The sequence below is a fragment of the Saccopteryx leptura genome, chromosome 1, assembly GCF_036850995.1.
Source record: "Saccopteryx leptura isolate mSacLep1 chromosome 1, mSacLep1_pri_phased_curated, whole genome shotgun sequence".
NCBI classification, from domain to species: Eukaryota; Metazoa; Chordata; class Mammalia; order Chiroptera; family Emballonuridae; genus Saccopteryx; species Saccopteryx leptura.
Genome location: NC_089503.1, coordinates 39753380 through 39777119, shown reverse-complemented (window position 1 = coordinate 39777119; position 23740 = coordinate 39753380). Strand labels below are relative to the sequence as shown.

The 23740-nt window shown below is 36.7% G+C and overlaps 1 protein-coding gene across 3 annotated transcripts in view; it reads left to right on the top strand.

The window, feature by feature from the left end:
- Positions 1 to 15325, top strand: part of PRMT3 (protein arginine methyltransferase 3) — an 88349-nt gene extending 73024 nt beyond the window's left edge. For all 3 annotated transcript variants that reach the window (XM_066364535.1, XM_066364520.1, XM_066364528.1), the window contains one exon: positions 13718 to 15325. In XM_066364535.1, coding sequence (XP_066220632.1) covers positions 13718 to 13827 — 110 coding nt within the window. In that variant the 3' untranslated portion in view covers positions 13828 to 15325. The remainder of the gene's footprint in view (positions 1 to 13717) is intronic.
- The last annotated feature ends 8415 nt before the right edge of the window (positions 15326 to 23740 follow it).

The following is a 23740-nucleotide window of genomic DNA, read 5'->3' as shown; positions in this document are numbered from 1 at the left end:
ATAAAGAAACAATTTTGTAAGTACATAAGTATATCACTTTTTTTTAACGCTGCTGAACCTCTGATGGTGGGACTAATGAATAGAAGCCAAAAGCTGTGGGGCAGAGTCCTAAAAAGGACATGCTAATCAGAAAAAGAGCTCTAGAAATCTACATGGGATGTAGGTTTGTTGAGATTTAGATGAGTACTTGAATGTATATATGTAGGATGAAATGCCTGAGGCCAGGCAAAGTAGCTGGGGCAGCTGTGAACCAAACAGTTCTCAGAATTTACATAGGGGTGTGGTATCCAAGCGTCAGCCTGCTACAGTGGGGAGTTAGTTTGGACTCTATAGAGTAGCTTTAGTTTCATAGTGGGAATAAACTATCCGTAGAGTAAAGTTTACTCTGTTGGAGCTTAAAAACAAGTCTTGAAAGGAAAAAACTCAACCATAAGCTATGTTAATGGCAACTAGGGAAACCAACAAAACTAAGACACTCATCAACATAAAATTCATCGTGGTCAGCATTCAACCCAACACTGGATGAAGGAAAATATCAATCGAAACAGACCCAGAAGGGACGGAATTAACACTCAAGCATGTAAAACATATAACTACTTGCATATGAACATATTGAGGAGAATATGAGAAAATATTTTAAATCTAAATAGAACTTCTAGAGATGGAAATTATAGTATCTGAAGTAAAAATGTCATTTGATGAAATCAGTGGCATAAGAAAAGATCAGTGAATTTGAAGATACAGCAATAAATGTATATGAAATGAAGCAGAGAGGAAAAAAATTCTTTTAAATAAATGTATTTACAGTAACCTGTTGGAACATATGAAGCACTCTAATTTAAATGTAATAATAGAAGTCCTTGGAAGAAATGGAAATACACGTGAAGAAGTAATAATGGCCCAATTTTTTTTATATTTAATAAAAACTATAACCCATAGGTGGAAGAAACCCAGTGGATTCCAAGTAGGATCAGCTCAAAGAAAAACAACACCAAAACACATCATAGACAAATTGCTAATAAACAGTGATAATTTTCTTTAATCTTAACAATCAGAGAAAAGGGAAGCATAGTGAGAGGAACAATGAAAGAATAACTTTAAAATCCTTATCAGAAATTATGTAAACCAGATGATAATCAAATAACATTTCAAAGTGCTGGAAAAAAAACTTGTCAACCTAGGTTCTATGTTTAAAATAAACCTATTTCAAAAATAAAGCCTAAATAAAAACTCTTCCAGAAGAAAGATGCTGAAAGTATTCATTTCCAGCAGGGCAGTAATACAAGATATATTAAAGTAAGTTCTTAAAGTTGAAGGAAAATATCAAGTGGAAAGCTGGATATAAACCCTGGAATGGGAAATTCCAGAAGTGATAGATGTATGAGTACATAATAAAGCCTTTATTATCTTACTTTTTAATTTCTTAAAAGGTAATTGACTATGTAAAGCAAAAATAATAACATATTATGGGTTTCAAAACATATGGAGACATAAAATATTTAGCAATGATAAAAGAAATCAATGAGAATTTGGATATGTATTGTGAAGTTCTTGTACATGAAGCAACTTAATGGTAAACTGTTATAAATTTAGAACGTATAATAAAAACCCCAGAGCAACAGCTAAAATATAAATTCAACTACAAAATATAGCTAGTAAGCTAGTAGTGGAGACAAAATGGAATCCTGGAAAAAATTTTCAATTCAAAAGAAGATAGGAGCATAAATAGATAGACAAATAGAAAACAAATGGTATAATGATAGACTTAATATAAAATATGAATGGTTTCTACATCCAGACAATGGAATGTTATTTAGTACTGAAAAAGAAATGAGCTATCAAGCCATAAAAGGACATGGAGGAATCGTGAGTGCATATTACTAAGTGAAAGAAGCTACTTTTAAAAGGCTACACACTGTGTTTGCAACTATATGACATTCTGGAAAAAGGGAAAAGTATGGAGACAGTAAAAAGATCAGTGCTAGGAGTGGGGACACAAATACACAGCACAGAGAATTTTTAGGGCACTGAAAATACTCTGCATGATATTGAAACGATGGATATATGTCATTATACCCTAAGGTAACTTATAGACTTTGGGTGATTATGATGAGTTGTCAGTATAGGTTCATACTTGGTAAAAGAACGTACCATTCTGATGAATGATGTTAATAATGGAGGAGGCTGTGCATGTTAATGTTAATAAGGCTGTGCATGTTGGGGTCCGGGGGATATGGGACATCTCTGTATCCTCTCAATTTTGCTTTAAACCTAAAACAGCTCTAAAAAGATATTTTTAAAAATATGAATGGGCTACACATGCCAATTAAAAGGCAAAAATAAACTGAATAAAACCCAGAACTAAGTAAATGCTGTCTACAGGAAACACATTTAAATATAAAGGCACAGTGAGTTTAGTTCCAAGGGAGATGATATAAGCCCAGACCATACCTCATTCACCAGTGCAGGTGTGCAGCTTAAAACCAGAATGCATGGAACAGCTATTTGAGATCTCTGGAAAGTAACCATAGCAGATAAGTTGGAAAAGAAGACCAGAATTCAAAGTACCACTGAAAGAGTGGTGAATTATGGTTTATTTTCCTCCGGTGTTCTTTAACCTGGACTACAAACAGCCTGAAACGTGGCAAAGAGCATCATCACAGACAGAAAGAGCTCCCAGAGGAGCCCTCTGATTCTAGCTTGAGATGTGGGAAACGCTCTCCTAATGCTCAGGGAGTAGGGGACATCCCTGTTTTTGTTCTATTTTTTTCTGCTTTCTCATACTCATGCCCTCCAATAATCCCACCGTGGTAGCTAGCAGCAGCAACAGTGGCAGCAGCGGGGTCCCACAGACACCTTAAACCTGAGGGACAGTAGGTAAATGAGTGGGTGTGACTGTGTTCTGGTTAAATTTTATTTACAAAATCAGGTAGCCAGCCTCAAAATCTTTTCATAAAACAAATCTCCAGGCACAATTGCTTCATTGCAATTCTCCCAACCACTTAAAGAAGAAATAACACCAATTATACAAAGTCTGTTCCGGAAAATAGAGCTAGTTATATGAGAGCAATATTATATTAATGCCAAAAACTAGACAAGATAGTACAAGAAAATTAAACTACAGACCAGTATTCCTTATGAATATAGATGCATAAATCCTCCACAAAATACTAGAAAATTGAATCCAGTAATATTACGAAAAGAACACCATGACCACATTGGGGGGGGGGCAGTTATTTCAGGAATGCAAGACTTATTCAATATTAAGACTTTTAAGCTAACAGTATAAAGAAGAAAACTGCATGATCACATCAATGGATGCAGAAAAATCATTTGATAAAATTTATGATAAATACTCAAGCAAATTATAAATAAAAGAGAACTTCCTTAACCTGATAAAGCAGGGGTTGGGAACCTATGGCTTGCGACCCAGATGGCTGCATCTGACTCACAGACAAATCTTTAATAAAAAAATAATGTTAAAAATATAAAACATTCTCATGTATTACAATCCATTCATTTTCTACCGCTCATGTTCATGGTTGCGGGTGGCTAGAGCCAATCACAGCTGTCCTCTGAGACAACACCAAATTTTTATTGGATAATGCGTAACATACACGGGTCATTGTATGGCTCTTATGGAATTACATTTTAAAATATGTGGCGTTCATGGCTCTCTCAGCCAAAAAGGTTCCCGGCCCCTGTGATAAAGTCATCCACACAGTCTACAGTAGCAAACATCATACTGAATGGAGAAAGGCTGACTGCTTTCCCCCTGAATTTGGGACAAGGCAAGGGGTCCGCTCTCGCCACTCCTATTCTCTTATATTGGAAGTGTTAGCCAGTACAATAAGGAACAAAAAAGAATTAAAATTCACTGGAAATGAAGAAATAAAACTATCATTATTTACAGATAACGTGATTTTGTATGTAGAAACTCTAAGGGAGCTACCAAAAGAACTGCAGAACTTAGTAAGTGAATTTAGCAAAGCAGAAATAGGCACCTGAAATTTATATGGAAATGCAAAAGGCTTATAGTAGCCAAACAATTTTGTGAACAATTTTGGAGTCCTTATGTGATTTCTAAACTTAATAAAAAGTTATATTAACCCAGACAGTATAGTATTGGTATATGCTATAGATAGACATATAGATTAGTACAACAAATAGAGAATAATTCAGAAATATAGACCTTTAGTGTTCAGCAAGTGTTATGACAAAATTTTTTAGTAAGTAAAATGTTATAAACATTTATACAGCTATTCTTCCCAGCTTTTGTATGTGTATTGTCAGTAATGATTTTTTTTAATGGTAGATTTACCCCTTGGAAGTAGACTTGATATTTGGAAGGTAGGAAAAAATGGTGTGAATAGGGGATGCCTCAGTCTTAGAATTCTACATTTGGCCAAAAGCAAAATGAAACTATGAAATAATAATCCTACTTTGTTTTTGTTTTGTTTTCTTTGTTATTTTAGTCACAATGTAGTTCAAAAAATAGTTGTAAAAGAAGTGCTCCTAGGCCTTTGAGCACTTCCAGGATTGTGGGAGTAAGAATGAATGCTCTTACAAGAAGAGAACACTCACTTTAATGTTAAATTCAGGGTGTGTGTGTTTCCTTTTCCTTTAAAAGTAATGTGCAATTTTATTATGCAAGCTTATATGACAGTGTTTACTTTAAAAACCTAGATCATTTTCTTGTTATTTGGCTTTGGAAATATAATTAAAATCTGGCTATTTCTCTTTCTCTGCATATACCTAGTAAGTTTTTATGTGGGGAATCCATTTATTTTTTTTAACTTTAATAGTGATGGTAATAATGAATTTTTATTTTTCTCCCTTTTGGGGAAACACAGTTTAATTGCTCTGGAAGAAAATAAGTTTTAAAAACCACTGAATTTATACCACATGAAATAAAATTAATTTTTTTCTTGATTGAACTATAATACTGCTTCGTGGTATCCTAACAGCCGTCGGCCGATGATTAAAACAAGGTGATACAGCTCAGCTGCACAGAGAATGTCCTCTGCAGCTCTCGCCACTGAATACGCGCTTAACAACATCAGTCATTTTCTATCTATTTGACACTGATTAATTACTCCGATCTATTCTGGTAGTACAGCCACTGCCTTGGCACTTTAGTCAGGCTTCAACAACTGAAGGAGCTCAGCGGTGTGAATTATGTATTTACTACTGTGACCCTTCGTGCTATTTAATTAATTTAAGTAGGCACTGTTTGCACCCTCATTTTAAAATTAAGGTTATTACAGAACCAGCTATTTTACTTGTATTTTATTTTCAGACATGAAAATTATACTTGGCTTATAAGGCAGTGTTATGTTTTTTAAGTTATTCAGATGTTTTGTTTGTTTACTATCAATGCTTAAATTTTTTTGTGTGAAAATTTAAAGCATTCATCTTGACTTGGGTTTTATGTCTAAATTAAGAAATGCATAAAGCTCTTGTAAGCATATCCTTTAAACCTGAAATGAAGAATTTGGTAATCTGCTTTATAATCACGATGGAACCTTCCTATTTTGTTCCTTACAATTGATTGACTAGAACATTTCCAAATAAGCCAACTTACATTATTTTTAACACTACTAAGGTAACTTAAAGAGGAGTAACCATGAGAGCACACACCCCAAAAGGAAATATTTGTAAAAATACCTCCTATACATCAACAAGAAAATTGCTAGGATAAATTCACAAAGGATTTTTTTAAGATGGTGTTTAAGCATTGGAATAAAACCCATCACCACTGATAATCACTGACATACAGATGAAAGCAATTGGATTCTAATGGTTATTTATCTCAATAGCAAAGGTGTTCGTATTGCTTCTATCTTCATTTATTCATTCATTCATTTATTTCTATATTCTGGAGTGAAAGAAAATATTTTTATTTACTAATTTTAGAAAGAGAGAGAAAGGTAGAGAGAAACATCTCTTTGTTGTTCCACTTATTTATGCATCATTGGTTAATTGTTACGTGCCCTGACCGGAGATGGAACTGGCCACTTGGGTCTATCAGGACGACACTCAAACCAACTGAGTGAGCTACCGACCAGGGTCTAATAAAAGTAATTTATTGAAATGGGAGACAGACACACAGGTAGTGCTTTCTATTATTATTATCATTGATTGGTTTTAGAGTGACAAAGAGGGGAAGGGAGAGAGCGAGTATTCATTTGTTGTTCCACTTTTGTGCATTTGTTGGTTGCTTCCCATCTGTGCCCTGACCAGGGATTGAACCCACAGCCTTGACATTTCACAACAGGGCTCACATGTAGTATTTTTTCATGAGATCTTCCTGCTGAGGGAGACCCAAGGTGGTGGCCATGGAGCAGGCAGGCAGTGGCAAGACTGACACTGTAGTGTCAGTGGGGCCTCCTGAACTTGAGGAAGATGGTTTGGTTTCTGATAGCACCAGTGTTGATGAAGATGGCAGAAAGATAAAACTGGAATGCATGTTGTGTCTTTTATTAAGATTCCGTTTATGATAATACATCAGAATCCATTCAAAATTCACTTTTTTTCACTATTTGCTATTCTAAGAAGTGAAAGTAACATTGTTTTCCTTTGCTTGTCTTTCTTTAAAGGACTTTTATGAAATTTTGTTTTATACAGTCAAATCTTCAGCCTCTCCTTTTTTTCTGGCTTTGTTTTCATATTTAAATATATTGTATTACTATATTTACACAATTTTATTGAATCTTTTCCTCAGTGGTTTAAAATGCCCCACTTACAAGTACTGTATCTCCATAATGGATTTTTGGGTTTCTCTTGTACCTTATATTTATCTGTATTTGTATTTATCTGTGTTTAGTTCTAAGGCACCACATTTTAAAAACAATTTTATTCTATAAGTTACTTGTGATAAAAGTTCACATTTCAGCCTGACCTGTGGTGATGCAATGAGTAAGCCATTGACCTGAAATGCTGAGGTCACTGGTTCAAAACTCCAGGTTTGCCCGGTCAAGTCACATAGGCGAAGCTGCTACTACAAGCTGATGCTTCCCATTTCTCTCTCTCTCTCTCTCTTCTCTCTAAAATCAATAAATAAAATATATTTACTTAAAGTTTACATTTCAATTTTATAGTTAATTGAGTTTTGACTAATTATATACCACCCTTACTAGGAGATAAAGTATTTCCATCACTCCAAAAAGTTTCTTCCTTAACCTCTTGTACAGACATCCCCAACTCTAGTACCCAGAGCAAGACAACCACTGATCTGTTTCCTATTACTGTGCAATAATATTACTAATTAGTATTACTAATTTTAAAGTATCAGCATTCTTTTTGAATTTTTTAACACAGAATGTATTCCAACTTTTTTGTGTGTGTGACAGACAGAGGGAGACAGAGAGAGGGACAGATAATGACAGACAAAAAGAAAGAGATGAGAAGCATCAATTCTCTGTTGCAGCACCTTAGTCTTGATGGGGGGCGGGCGGCTACAGAAGAGCTAGTGACCCCTTGGTCTCAAACTAGTGACCCTTGCTCAAACTAGATGAGCCTGTGCTTAAGCTGGCAACCTCGAGGTTTCGAACCTGGGTCCACCAGGTCCCAGTCCAACACTCTATCCACTGCAGCACCGCCTGGTCAGGCGTACTCCAATTTCTTTTGCTCGGCATATTCGCAACTGTGGATTGGTAGTCTATTCCTTTTTACTGCCAAGTAGTATTTCTTTGTATGGACATATTTTTACTTAAGGACTTAAGGACTCACCTGCTGCTAGACTCAGATTGTTTCCATTAGGGATCGTAATGAATAAAGTTGCTACAGTATTCATGTAAAAGTCTTTCTGAAGACATGTTTTCATTTCTCTTGGGAAAATAATTCGGAATGGAATTATTGGGTCTTATGGTAAGTATATATCTAACTTTATAAGAAACTGGCAGAAATGTTTTTTAAATAAGTGTACTATTTATCATTCCTACTACCATTGTGGGCTCAGTTGTTCCATATTCTTGCCAACACTTATTTAAAAAGTCAGTCATTTAGCCTGACTGCTGGTGGCACAGTGGATAGAGCATCTATCTACTGGGAATACTGAGGTTGCTAGTTAGATACCCTATGTCACTGGCTTGAGTGTAGTCATGCTAGCTTGAGCCCGAGGTCCAATTCCTGGTCAAGACATGTACAAAAAGCAATCAGTGCACAACTAAAGTGATGCAACTATGAGTTGATGCTTTTCATCTCTCTCCCTCTCCCTCTCTCTCTCCCTTCATGTCTCTCTTTCTATCCCTTCCCCTCCCCTCATATAAATAAATAAATAAAATTCACTTAATTTAAATCATTCTATTGTATATGTAGTGACATTGTGCTTCTAATAATGCTGAGTCTCTCTTTATATGTTCATTGGTTATTTGCATATCTTTTTGTGAGGTTTCTATTAAAATATTTAGCTCAATTTTTAATTGGGTTGTCATCTTAATGAGTTATAAGAATCTTATACTCATACAAGCCCTTTATCCATGTGTTGCTAATATGTGTATTCCCATTCCCAGCCTCTGTTTTCACAGTCTTAACCTTTTTGAAATTTTGTGCTTTTGTGTCCTAATAAAAAAATCTTTGCTACCTAAACATCATGATTTTCTTCTTTGTTTTGTCTAAAAATTTTTATAGTTTGACCATCTACATTTAGGTCTTTTTTTTTTCCAGGGACAGAGAGAGAGTCAGAGAGGGATAGATAGGGACAGACAGGCAGGAACGGAGAGAGATGAGAAGCATCAATCATCAGTTTTTTGTTGCAACACCTCAGTTGTTCATTGATTGCTTTCTCATATGCGCCTTGACCACGGGCCTTCAGCAGACTGAGTAACCCCTTGCTCGAGCCAATGACCTTGGGTTCAAGCTGGTGAGATTTTTGCTCAAACCAGATGAGCCCGCGCTCAAGCTGGCGACCTCGGGGTCTCGAACCTGGGTCCTCGGCATCCCAGTCCGACGCTCTATCCACTGCGCCACTGCCTGATCAGGCCATTTAGGTGTTTTTTATGTTAATTTTAAGAGTAAGTTTATTTTTTCCCAAATATAAAGTATCATTTCTTGAAAAGACTGTTCTTTTTCTATTTAATTACCTTGTCTCCTATTGACCATATGTGTATAGGTCAGTTTCTGAGTTCTATTTTGTCCCATTGAGATGTCTGTTCTTTTTCAAAATTTCTTTTGTTATTCTAGATCCTTTAAATTGCCATTATAAATTTTAAAAGTCAAATTGTTCATTTCTACCCCCCAAAAAAAGCCTGTTAAGAGTTTTGATTGGGATTATGTTGAGTCTGTGGATTACTTTGGGAAGAACTGACATTTTAACCATATTTGCTTCATCCATTTGCTTCATCCACACGCAAAATGTATTTTTCCATTTACTTTAGATTACCCTTTCTACTGTTCTATAGTTTTGTGTCTAAATCTTGCATGTATGTTGTAACATTTATATCAAGTATTGTATGATTTTTTGATGCTGTTGTAGATACTATTGTAAATTCTATTGTAGTTTTTTATTTCAATTTCCAATTCTTATTTGCTCATATATAAAAATTAAATTAAATGTTTATATTGACCTTGTATCTTAAGACTGCTAAACCATCTTAAAGTTCTAGTAGTTATTTTGCATATTGCTTTAGAGTTTTCTATATATAAAAAATGAAGTCTACATGTAGTCTACAAATAAAGATTATTTTAGGTTTTTGTTCTCTAATCTGTATCTCTTTTTCTCTTCCTTTGCACCTGAATGCCCTGACTACTGATTAGGGCCCTGAATACTGATTAAGGCCCTGACTGGTTGGGTCAGTGAATAGAGCATCAGCCTGGAAGGCAGACATCCTTGGTTTGATCCTCGCAGCCAGTGGCTCCATTGATTTGAGCCCCGGGCACTGAGGATAGCTGGGTTGGTCCAAGCCAAGTGTTGACCTCAGGCACTGAGGATGGCTCAGTTGATTTGAGTATAGGCCTCAAACAGAGATTGCTGGGTGGATCCCGGTCAGAGCGCATATGGAAGTCTGTCTCAATCTCTCCTACTCTCACTTTAAAAAAAAAAATAAGAAGGCCCTGTCCTGGTGGCTCAGTGATAGAATGTCTGCCTGGCATGTGGAAGTCCCGGGCTCAATTCCCGGTCAATGGACACAGGAGAAGTGACTATCTGCTTCTCCACCCTTTCCCCCCATCTCACTCTCTTCCCCTCCTGCAGCCATCGCTTGATTGGTTTAAGCAAAGTTGACCCCAGGCACTGAGGATGGCTCCGTGGCCTTGCCTCAGGTGCTAAAATAGCTCAGTTGCCAAGCAATGGAGCAGCTGCCCAAGATGGGCCGGACATCAGTCCCAGGCAGGGATTGCTGGGTGGATCCCAGTCTGGGAACATGCAGGAGTCTGTCTCTCTGCCTCTTCGCCTCTCAATAATAATAAAAAAATAGAGTACTGATTAGAAGTGGTCAGTATGGACGTCTTTGCCTCAGTCCTTATCTAGGAAGAAAGCATTCACTTTCACCATTAAGAATGATATTATCTATAGTTTCCGCCTATTTCTAGCTTACTGGAAGTTGTTATAAATTAATTTTGCCAGGTGCTTTTGATATGTTTCATGAGATAGCCCTATGATTTTTTTTCTTTTGTTTAAAGGGTTTTTTAATCTGTGTTCATGAGGGATATTCGTCTATAGTTTTCTTCTAATGGATTTATCTTGTTTTAATACCAGAATAATGTCACTCTCAAGAGATAAGTTGGGGAATATTACCTCCTCTTATTTTTTTGGAAAAGTTTATATACATACTTTTGTAATTATTTTTCCTTAAACATTTGATAGAATTCACCATTAAAGATTCTTACCTGTTTTCTAATGTAAGCATTTAGAGATACTATTTTTTTTCTCTAAGCACTGTTTTAGCTATAGGCCAAACAGTTTTATCTGTTGTGCTTCATTCTCATTCAGATGAAAATGCTGTCTAGTTTTCCTTGTGATTTTTATTTTCATTTATAGAATATGTAGAAGTCTATTGTTCAATTCCTAAATATTTTGGAATTTTCTTATTACTGATACCTAATTTTATTTAGTTTTGGTTAGAGAACATATTCTGTATGATTTCTGTACATTAAGATTTGTTTTATGCCCCAGCAATGATCTGTCTCAGGTCTGTAGATGTCAATCAAGTCATGTTGGAAATGGTGTAGTTCAAATCTTCCTCATTCTCTCTGACTTTCTGTCCAGTTGTTGTTGTTATCAACAAAGGAGGGGAATTTTCCAACAATGATTGTAGATTTTTCTGTTTTTGATGCTCTGTCAGGTCTGTCTCATGCATTTTGAAATTTATGATGTCTTGTTTATGAATTGAGCAAGTTATTATTTTGAAATGTCTTTTTGTCTCTAATGATATTTTTTTCTTGAAGTCAACTTTGTCTGAAATTAATATAGCCATTCCAGCCTCTTTATGATTAATGTTTATATAAAAATCTCTCTTTTTACATTTAGGTTATATATTTATAAAGTATGTTGAACATGTTTACATTTAATGTTATTACTTATGTTATTGGATTTAATTCTGTTATTTTCTATTTGTGTTTTTATTTATCCTCTCTGTTTTTTATCCCTCTTTTTCTTTTTTGACTGAATATTCTTTACTATTTTATTTTATCTCTAATCTTAACTACTTTTTGTGTTTGTTTTTGTAATGGTTGCTCTAGAGTTTCTAACAGAATCTTTAGGTTATCACAGACTATCATCAAGTGATATCATAGTATATTATACCACTTTATTTGTACTTTAAGACCCTTACAACAATATTCTTCCATTTACCCCCTCCAAGCTTTTGTGCTGTTGTTACAAAACATTTCCCTAAATGTTTTAATCCCACAATAAGTTGTTATAATTTTGCTTTAAACAGTCAACTATCTTCTAAATAAATTTTAATATGGAAAAACAGTCTTATATTTATCACTTACCTAACAGTTAGGCTCTGTTTGTTTATTACTTTGTGTAGATCCAGGTTTCTTTTTGGTATCATATCGTCCTGTCTGAAGAACTCCATTAACATTTCTTGTAGTGCAGGGGTACTGGGAAGAGGTTTTGGCTTTTATTCTTTGAGGGAAAAGTCCTTATTTTACCTTCATATTAAAATTTTTTTCTAGATATCAAATTCCTAGTTGATAGTAAGGTTTTCTTCTTTTATCACAAAGACATGTCTAGCTGGAAATTCTGAGGTCACTCTTTTCTCTCTTCCCTTGTATGTTACATGTCTTCTTTCTCTGGATGTATTAAACTATATAAGCCTTTCCTTTTCTGCAGGATGTATAGAATACATCAGTAATGGTATTTTTATACTCCAAAATAAATACAACCATTAGATGGTTTTGTTATGTTTTACTGTGTTGTTTCACTACCATATTAATTTACATTTAGCCCTGGCCAATTTGCTCAGTCTAAGTATGGTCACGAAACAAGGTTGTGGGTTTGATTCCCAGACAGGGTATGCATGAGAAGCAACTAAAAAAGTGCCCTTCCTCTCTTTGTCTCTCTAAAAATCCTAAGAATGAAGCGCTGCCCAGATAGCTCTGTTGATTGGAGTGTCGTCCCAGAGCGCGGAGGTTGCCAGTTCGATGCCCCAGTCAGGCACACACAGGAGCAGCTCGCTGTACCTGTCTCTCTCTCTCTCCCTGCCTCTCTCAAAAAACAAAACAAAAAATCAGATTCATTATCCCTTTATAGGGGACTTGCAGGGTTGTTGGGTTTTTTAGAGATACAGATTCAGTACTTCAATAGTTTTGTTTCAATTTCAGTCGTTTTATATGGAGTGCTGCTGCGTTCATCCAGATAGTGAAACTACCTGCTGCTCTTTGGTGGTGTGGTCTCACTCTTATTAAAGCAGGAGATGGTGATCAGTTACCATTTAGCAATCTCTTTTGTTATTTTTAAATAGCTCTTAGTAAATACATGGGAAAAGACTTAAATGAGAAGTATTTGTATTCAGAAAAGCACATAGATATAAGATATAATTCCATTTTAGAGTAAAATAAAATTTGGAGCATACAGTATAAGTTTTTAGGGAATCCGTTTTTACCTTTAAACAATTATGTAAATTTCTTGTGTTTGCTATTTCATCTGTGTAAGTTCTCTTTTTCATTTGTAATGTTAGTAGCTTCAAGGCTAACAGCTCTGTCATTGCGGCTCTATAAAATATAAACCTTATGTTTTCTCAGCTATAATTTTCAGTTCCAAGAATGTCATTCCCTGAAGGCTCTCTGTAACATGTTTTATCTCTCTTAAATGCCATTCCATGTGCACTCCTTAAGTTAACCACAACTAGTCCTCAGATAATTCTTTCATTAATTCTTGTGACACATTGCCTTTTACTGCCCTTCAACCATCCCCAGTTTTCACTTTCAGCACACTTTAGACATAAACCTGTTGTGTAACTGCTGATGTAGCTATGCCTCTTTACCTGTGATCTCATGTGAATTCTTTGAGCACAGGATGCCTGTCTTGGATTTTTCTGTGTGCTCAGGACTCACCATAGGACTTCATATTTCAGGAATTAAGTAAAACTACTCCCAACCTTGAATGACCACCTAATTTTGCTCTTTTGCAAGGATTTGACAATTGAAAAGTTTTTGAAAATTAGGGAAACATCCTATAATAAAATAGAAATACCGGCGTACATTATTATTTTTCTTATAGTCTGTTTTTCTTGAATTCTTAAATGCATTTTTTGCCTTTCTTCTATAGGTGAATCCTTGAAAGGAAAGATTACAGTCCACAAGAATAAGAAAGATCCACGCTCTCTCATTGTGACCCTCACATTGAATAATTCAAGTCAAACTTATGGTCTCCAGTGAAAAAGGCACTAAAGCAAAAAGCACAACTAACCTGCAGTTTTTCTTGTAGGGGTCGGGTTGGTAGTGGGCGAAGGGGTGGGGTTTAATTCAAGCACCTGGATGATGCACCCTTTCCTACTCAGTTTTCCCAGTAGAATCGTGGTAGGAATCAATGTGTTTCAGCTAAGGAAGGGAATCCATTGGTCCCTGTGGTCCACCTACAGCATCACCTTGGAAGTCTGGTTCATGAAATTTAACCAAACGTAACCCCTACATTGAGTATAGCTATATTGAAAATCGTTTAATTTGGCCTAAATTTGAAAGAGATAGTCTTTTGTTGTTTTTAAATTTCCTACTATAAATTTTACACACTAGTAATTAATTAGTTATTTGGATATGGTTTATTAAACTCATGGTTATACACAGGCATTACACATTTTACTCAGATTTCCTCTCTGAGAAGTAGTTTTTTATTGTATTATTTGTTAGACTATCAGGATGTAATGGATTAAAGACCGAGTGTAAGGGACTAAAATACAGAAAAGCACACAAATCATTTCTGAAGACAGCCTAGTTGATTACTCTGTAGTTCTCATTTTATAACTTCTTCACTCTTTGCAGGTACTGTTTAACCATTTAGTTTTACAATATTACCCAGGAAATCTAATTTCAATACATTTATTCTGTAGGTTTCATATGAGTTTTTAAAGATTGTTGTAAATATGTACTTATTGACTAATATAATACCTTCAAACTAGATTTTGGTACAAAGTTAAATGTATAATTGTTAGTATACTTATACAACTCTTTACGTTTGTGTTATTTACAATTGACTCAGTTTGATACGCAGAATAGAAAACATTTAATAAAATGTGTACAACAATCAGCATGATAAAATTACATTTCAAAATGTTAAGGCCTTTTATAAAATTAGAAGCATTTAAAACAAGTCTTTTAAAAAATGTTTTATTAAAGTGTAGTTGACATACAATATTAGTTCTAGGTGTACAATATAGCGGTTCAACCTTTACTGTATACCTTACAGACTGATCCCCATAATAAATCTAGCAGCCATCTGTCACCATAAAGTGTTGTGATATAATTGACTATTCCCTGTGCTGTATGCTACGTTCCTGTGGCTTATTTGTTTCATAACTGGAAGTTTGTACCTTTTATTCCCCTTCACCATTTTCACCCATTCCCCCTTCCCACTCCCCTCTGGCAACCATCAGTTGTCCTCTGTGTCTATGAGTCTGGTTTTCTTTTATTTTTAAGTCCCATATATAAGTGAGATCATATAATGTTTCTTTTTCTCTGATTTATTTTGTTTACCATGATACCCTCTAGGTTCATGCATGTCAAAAATGGTAAGATTTCATTGTTTTTTATTTCTGAGTAATATTCCATTGTCTATAGGTACCATATCTTCTTTATCCATTCATTTATTGATGGGCCCCTAGGTTGCTTCCATTGCTTGACTGTTATAAATAATACAGCAATAAACATAGGAGTACATATACCTTTTTACACTCAGTTTTCCTTTTATTAAAAAAAATACCCAGAAGTAGAATTTCTGAGTTGTATGATAGTTCGGTTTTTAATTTTTTGTGTAATCTCCATACTATTTCTGTAGTGGCTGTAACAATTTATAATTCCACCAGCAGTGCAAGAGGATTCCCTTTTCTCCATATCCTGTCCAACACGTGTTATTTGTTACTTTTGGAAAATAGCCATTCTGACAAGCATGAGGCAGTTTGGTTTGTATTTCCCTGATGACTAGTGATATAAGCATCTGTTCATATGTATGTTGGGCACCTGTATGTGATCTCTGGAGAGACATTCATTTGAGGTCCTCTGCCCATTTTTAAATTGAATAGTTTGGGGTTTTTTGATGTTGATAAACTAGTCTCAACAAAAGAATTCTTTTTAAAAGAACAGGAATTTTTAAAGGGAAGTGGGTCATATGTTTATCAGTTCAACCACTGTTTTTTGTTTGTTTGTTTTTAGGGTTTTTTTCCAAAACAAGACATACACAAGGCAACATAGCATGATGGTTTGATGGTGAGAAGCATGAGCTCTGGAGGCAGTGCCTAGGTGGGAGATCTTACTTGCTGTGTGAGCGTAGTTCCGTTTCTTAACCTCTCTCTCCCTCCATGAATGTGCCAGTTCATGAGTTGATACTTTTCAACTACTTAGATCAGTAGTTTACACATAGAAAACAGTTAATACTAGGTGGCGATAGTATCATTTTCATCATACAGTCAAGAACCCCTTCCAAAGAAGATATGACATTTATATTAGATCATCTTAAGAATTGTAAACCTCATTAAATTCTACCCTAATACATGAATGGGTGGGAAGATTACAACAGAAATTAATATTTAATATAGTAAAAATATCAGAAAGAAATTGTCTTTTGGTCTTTATTAGAAGAGCTGGACTTCTACCAATGGGAAAGTTAACCCCTTCAAATATCTCTTAGTTATCCTTCATGAGCATGACTCCTCTTCCCTGGGCTAAGCCAGCCAGCTTGTTTTCACATGTACTAGAATGGAGACCATTACTGGCAATGTGTGGTACAGATAGCACAGCTCAGAGTAGTTGCAGTATTGTCTGGAGTGGCTTCAAGTACAAATTTGAGGAGGGTGGGGTGATAAAACACAAATAAAGAAGCCCATAAGAAGATAACACGGATTTTTAAAGTAACCAAAAACCATCTATTTTTTTGTTTTATTTTTCTCTCTTGTAAATGCATAACAAATGTTTTCTACTACTTAAAAAAGTATTTGGCCCTGGCCAGTTGGCTCAGTGGTAGAGCGTCGGCCTGGCATGCAGAAGTCCCAGGTTCGATTCCCGGCCAGGGCACACAGGAGAAGCGCCCATCTGCTTCTCCACCCCTCCCCCTCTCCTTCCTCTCTGTCTCTCTCTTCCCCTCCCGCAGCCGAGGCTCCATTGGAGCAAAGATGGCCCGGGCGCTGGGGATGGCTCCTTGGCCTCTGCCGCAGGCGCTGGAGTGGTTCTGGATGTGACAGAGCATCGCCCCCTGGTGGAAAGAGCATCGCCCCTGGTGGGCGTGCCGGGTGGATCCCGGTCGGTCACATGCAGGAGCCTGTCTGACTGTCTCTCCCCGTTTCCAGCTTCAGAAAAAAATTATTTGTCAAAAATGACTTTTCTTAAAAACTCTTGTTTGATTTTTATAGGAATTTTACCCAGTGGCTCTTGATTTTTTTTTTTCTCTTAGTTAATAACTAGCCCAAATACAGTTTGTGGATCTCTCTTCTTTTCAGTTAGCTTTTCCAGGCTGGAGCATTCTAACTTGTGTATCAAAACATTTTATGAGATTATGAGAGTCTAAATGTTAGCTCTTTGTTTAGAATCTCTGTCATTAAACTATCATACTTATGAAAAACAAGTACTTCATCATCCTCGACAATAAATATAATATCCTTTCATGCTGTGGTGGTAGATGGGCATTTATAGATAGCAAATTATTCTGTCCCAGGACTTTATTTTATTTCCATTAAGAAAATACATTTTTCTTCTATTTTCCTTTGTGAAAACTAATATCATAATGTGGTAATGTGTGTAGTTCATCCGAGTATAACAGTCATCTCTATTGAGTAGAGCAGTATTTTCTGAACAGAACATTTTGGAAGGAGTATTTTAATAAAACAGAACTCTTGAACGTGTACAATATTGCACAGAGTGGTCCAAGTAGCCCCTACTGCTGAGAACACAAATAAATCAGGGAGCTGTCATTTAACTCTTAAAGAATCTGTTTGAGGGGTAGGGCAAATAATTTTGGTCCTAGAGTTATTTGCTTTCTTATCACTTAATCTAGGAAAACCAATATGGTCCACCAGTGTCTTTAAACATTCCGCTTCTCCCACTTCTTAAAATGAAATATCTAAAATGTGTTAAGTTACCAATTTGAGATCAGTTCATACTCCTCTCACCCATCATGCTATCAAGCGGAGGAAATGTAGTAACAACACTGCTAAGAGTATTCCACAGGAGAAGAAATTAAAAAGGAAATACACCACTTAGCACCTGCTGGCCATGCTGGAAGTGGTCATTTAAGCTGTGGGACTGTAGCCTGTACCCTGAACATCCAAGCGTTGAGGGTTTTCTCTAGTAGAATGTCTCCAGTATATATTGCAGTGTGTCATGGCGTTTCGGTCTGTGATGAAGGTTGGGGCTTGTGAGATAGGGGAGGTCAAGCATTATCTACTGTAGGGTTGCAGTCTGCAGCCTGGGGTAATATTCCAAGTTACTGCTCGTTTTGGTAAATAAATTTTATTGGATTAAATACTATTAGTGATAGCTAATACTATATGTAGAATATGTTCTTATGTGACTTATTAATGACAAGAGATACACAATAGAACACATGACAAGGACTATGGTGTGTTTTTTTTAAATAATGGAGAGCTGAGCAATTTGAGGTACTCATGTATGAAGACATACAGGATTGACCAAGTTTTACCCTAATTAAAAAAATATACAGTATTCAGCCAGATAGTATCAACCTGCGATGCTGAGTCCCCAGGTTCAAAACCTTGAGGTCACCAGCTTGAGTGCAGGCACATCATCCTGAGTGTGGGGTCATCAAAATGATTCCATGGTCGCTGGCTTGAGCAAGGGGTCACTAGCTCAGCTTGAGTCCCCCTGCCATCTGCTCAAGGCACATATGTGAAGTAATCAATGAACAACTAAAGAGACACAAACTACGAGTTGATGCTTCTTATCACACTCCCTTCCTGAAACACTGTCACTAAAATTGCAGTATTTATGTACTTGAGAAAGACCAGAGAAATGTGCAAACAGAACTCTTCAAAAATAGAGATGGTTGAACCCCACCCTTAAGACAAATTAATATACTAAATTTCTGAGCCTAAAAAAACCCCAGGATTTGTATGAACCTCATTAATCTCTGGGGTTTTAAGAGGGCTCTGGACCCAAAACTAACTGCCAGCAGTAGGCGAGACAGTTGGGAGAATTCTTTATATTAGCACTTATCAATATGCCTTGAGGCTGTGTTATTATACCTGTCTTTTTAATACTCTGTTTTCATTAATAGTATACTAAAGAAGTACTTTTGCTGCTTGCTGAAATACAGTATTTGTCTTCAGGAACAGCCCTTGTGTGATTGATTTCTGAGCTGAGCTAGCCACTTTCCTCAGGGAACAGCATTTTTACTTAAAAGAGTGACTGACAAACTGGCAGACGTCCTGCAAAAAAAAAAAAAAAGTGAACTTACTGAAATGAAACAACTGATAGAATTTTTTGCTAATGATAAATTTCAAGTTTTCCAGTTGGAATTTTGGAAAACATGTATCCACCACCACGATGAGCTTGCCAATTCTTACAAAGACTGAGATTAATGGTGGAAGGGAGAGAAGAATTGTTTTTCTCTACCCTCAAGTTCTCAACAGGAACTTCTGTAACAAAAGACGGATTTACAAGAGAAAACCATGCAAGGTTAGTTAATAGAAGTTTTATACAACACAGGAGCCTTCATAAGGAACTAAAGACCCAAAGAAACACTTGAGCCTGACACTAATGCTAGGTTTGCTGAAGTGGGAAGTGGGCCAGGGCAGAGGCCAGGCCTGGGAGCGACCCGGGGCAGAGGCGAGGCAGGGGAGTGACCCGGGGCAGAGGCCAGGCCTGGGAGCGACCCGGGGCAGAGGCCAGGCCTGGGAGCGACCCGGGGCAGAGGCAAGGCCTGGGAGCGACCCGGGGCAGAGGCGAGGCAGGGGAGTGACCCGGGGCAGAGGCCAGGCCTGGGAGTGACCCGGGCAGGCTTGCAAGGCCTGCTCCTTCCGTTTCCTCTCGGCCCCTCACTAGCAGAGACCCGCCTTCCCTCCAAGTCCAGGGAGGCCGCCTCTCAGTTCTGTGACCTGCATAGGGGAAGGTCAGAAAGTCCTTCCTGAAGGTGGAAGAAATCATAAAACATCAAATATATGTTCTAATGTCGTCTGTTGAACACTGAGTTCACCTAGTTCCTGCGTAGCAACAAGTCACAAGAAAAACTAAGAAAATAGAAAAAAAAAGTGTATCACGTTTCAGTTCTCAGATTCCTTCAGCTTGACATATTTAGTATGCTAAGCTGCCATATTGGGGGTAGTGTGCCAGAATTTGGTCAAAGGTAAAAACTGATTTTTTTTATCCTGGATGATAAGATGAATCAGAATTTTGAAGATCTGCAATGACACAGTGACATAATATCCTCCCCTCAAATGGATAATGGTACAAATATCCATTCAAAGGGCAAGAGAAACTACTGGATTCTAATGAAACAAAGGTTTATTGATGAAGTTTTAGGTTTCACATTGCCACTGACTTTTAAGAAACTACTACCTGTCAAGTTTGGGTTTAGTATTGAAGAATTACATAAGGCCATATTTTCTTCATTTATTGTAACCAAACCAACATATCATAACAGACTGAAGGCAAAGGAGTTAAAAGACTCCAGCTGTGTTCTTCGTACTAAACCAGGTAATAAAGAGATTTATAAAAATGCTAAACAAAACTACTCTTTCTTACTATTTTTTGTTTTGAAAAAGTTATTTTCATTGATTATTTTTATTAATGTGTGGGTTTATTCAGTGAAAAATAATGTGTTTCCCAGTTGTTTTTTCCAAACTTTAAGAGAAAGTATATTTAGCAAATCACAGAGGTAGAAGTGAGCCGTAGAAGAAATGGGCTCAGGACACAGATTACAGCAAAAGAAGGGTCCTTGGCGCTTCAGAGAGATACTCACACTGAGAGGTGGAAGGGGGAGGCAAGGTTCTGGCACGTGGGGGGTCTGGGGGTGCTCCCTGGGGAAATGGGGGGGTGTGGGAAGGCTGGGGCGCACTCCATAGAGAGAGCCTCCAATGTGTTTAATCTGTTTTAATTTCCAAGGTATCAGTAGATGTAACCTATATAAACTTTTTGGGGTCTTTAATAATTTTTAAGAATGTTAAAGGTGCCTGACCTGTGGTGGCGCAGTGGATAAAGCGTCGACCTGGAAATGCTGAAGTCGCCGGTTCGAAACCCTGGGCTTGCCTGGTCAAGGCACATATGGGAGTTGATGCTTCCAGCTCCTCCCACCTTCTCTCTTTGTCTCTCTCTCCTCTCTCTCTCCCTCTCTGTCTCTCTCCCTTTCTCTCTCCTCTCTAAAATGAATAAAAAAAATTTAAAAAAAAGAAATCTTAAAAAAAAAGTTTAAAAAATAAAAATTAAAAATTAAAAAAAAAAAGAATGTTAAAGGCATCCTAAAATAAAAAAAAAGTTTGAGAACCTCTGGCCTACATTATTGTAAGACGCTCCTAACTGCTCTTCCTGTTTATGACCCACTCCACCCTATCCCTATCTCTCAGTATGTCAGCCAAAATAATCGAGATATAAATCAAATTGTAACTCAAACACTCTCAGAAGCTTCTCAATATAAAAAGTAAAGCCCTTATATTTGCCTGCAAAGCCCTACACAATCTCATGTCCCATTACTTAGCATTTCATACTACTACCACAGACTCAGCTCCAGCCACACCAGCCTTCCTCTCCTTCCTCACAGGACAGATGCACTTCTGTCTGAGGCTGTTCCTTCTGCTTAAAAAAATCGCCCCCAAAGGGTCACCTAAGTCAGTCCCTTATCTCCTCCTGTCTGGGCTCAAAAATCAGTTTCTCAAAGAGACCACAATCACTGCCACGCCAATCCCTTTCCCTCTGTTTTTCTCATACCACTTTCGGCCGCCTAGATTTATATTTCTTATTTCTTTCTCCTTCCACTAGAATGTGAGCTCCGGAAGGATGGGGATTTCAGTTCATTTTAATTGCTGTATTGTGCACTGGCACACAGAAGGAGTTCAGTCGGTATCTGTGGAGAGAAAGATACTGGCCAATAATCTAGACGTGGTGGTTTGCTATAATTAACCAATGATACTATGGCAGTTTCTCTTTAATTATTATCTATGAATTACTTTATTTGGCCTTTCTGAATTGGGAAACCTCTAACTTACCATTACTATATGTTTAAATTTTTTTTTTCAATGAAGAAAACATAGGCAGTAAGCTCTCCAATATCTCTCGCAGCAATATATTTGCCGATTTATCTCCACGGGCAAGTGAAATAAAAGACAGGATAAACAAATGGGACTATATCAAACTAAAAAGCTTTTGCACAGTTAAAGACAATAAGAACAGAAGAAAAAGACAAACTACACAGTGGGAGAACATATTTGACAATACATCTGATAAGGGGTTAATTATCAAAATTTATAAAGAACTTGTAAAACTCAACAGGAAGACAAACAATCCAATCAAAAAATGGGTAAAAGAAATGAATAGACACTTCTCCAAAGAGGACATACAGATGGCCAATAGGCATATGAAAAAATGCTCAACATCATTAATCATTAAAGAAATGCAAATTAAAACCACAATGAGACATCACCTCATGCCAGTCAGATTGGTGCTCATCAACAAAACAACACAGAATAAGTGCTGGCCAGGATGTGGAGAAAAGGGAACCCTCCTGCACTGCTGGTGGGAATGCAGACTGGTGCAGCCACTGTGGAAAACAGTATGGAGATTCCTCAAAAAATTAAAAATCGAACTGCCTTTCGACCCAGCTATCCCACTTTTAGGAATATACCCTAAGAACACCATAGCACTGTTTCAAAAGAAGAAATGCACCCCCATGTTTGTGGCAGCATTGTTCACAATAGCGAAGATCTGGAAACAGCCCAAGTGTCCATCAGTGGATGAGTGGATTAAAAAGCTTTGGTACATAACTTTGGGTGAGGGGTATGCAACATAATCAAATGTCAGAATAATCTGGAGATGTTTTCTCTGAACATACGTACCCTGATTTATCAATGTCACCCCATTAAAACTAATTTTTAAAAAAGCTTTGGTACATATATACTATGGAATACTACTCAGCCATAAGAAATGATGACATCGGATCATTACAACAACATGGATGGACCTTGATAACATTATACTGAGTGAAAAAAGTAAATCAGAAAAGACTAAGAACTATATGATTCCATACATAGGTGGGACATAAAAATGAGACTCAGAGACATGAACAAGAGTGTAGTGGTTTCAGGGGGGGGGGGAGGAGAAGGAGGGGGTGTGGGGAGGGGAGGGGCACAAAGAAAACCAGATAGAAGGTGACGAAAGACAATTTGACTTTGGGTGATGGGTATGCAACATAATCAAATGTCAAAATAACCTGGAGATGTTTTCTCTGAACATATGTACCCTGATTTATCAATGTTACCCCATTAAAATTAATTTTTAAAAAAATAAAATTTTTTTCAATCACTCCAATATTTTTAAAATTTCAGAGCCTAAGTCCACCAAATGGTTCTGACCTCACAGGAAAACCCTGAGTGAAAATATGGATGGGTCATTCAGTCAACAAATACACATTGAAATAGTTTTTAATTGACTTACATTTGATCCTTTTCAAAAACTAGATAATTTGGTGTATTTTTTAGAATTGACAAAGGCTATTTCTGCTGTATTAGTAAGTGTAAGAAAATTACTTGCACAGGTATAGTAGCTTAAACTCCCTTAAAAATACCAAATTATTTGTAAAACTTTTTGTTTTTTTATTTATGAATTAATAGATAAGGAAACGACCAAATTATGACTGACTCCGAAAATCTTCAACATACAACTACGTAAACTAATAATGTGAGCAAATAAGAATATTTTACCTAGTGAGAAATCTTGATCAAATAACTTTTTAAAACCTTATAGACAGTAGTTTTATAACAATAGTAAAGCAAGGATTTTTTAAAATTATGTTTTCATCCTCATCTCCATCCTTAAAGTTTTTGAAAGAACAAACACTTTTGTGTGGTTTGAATGCACCCCTCCCCACCCACCCCCCGAACTGGAGCTGAGATGGCAGGAACATGAATGGAGCCCAGTCTTT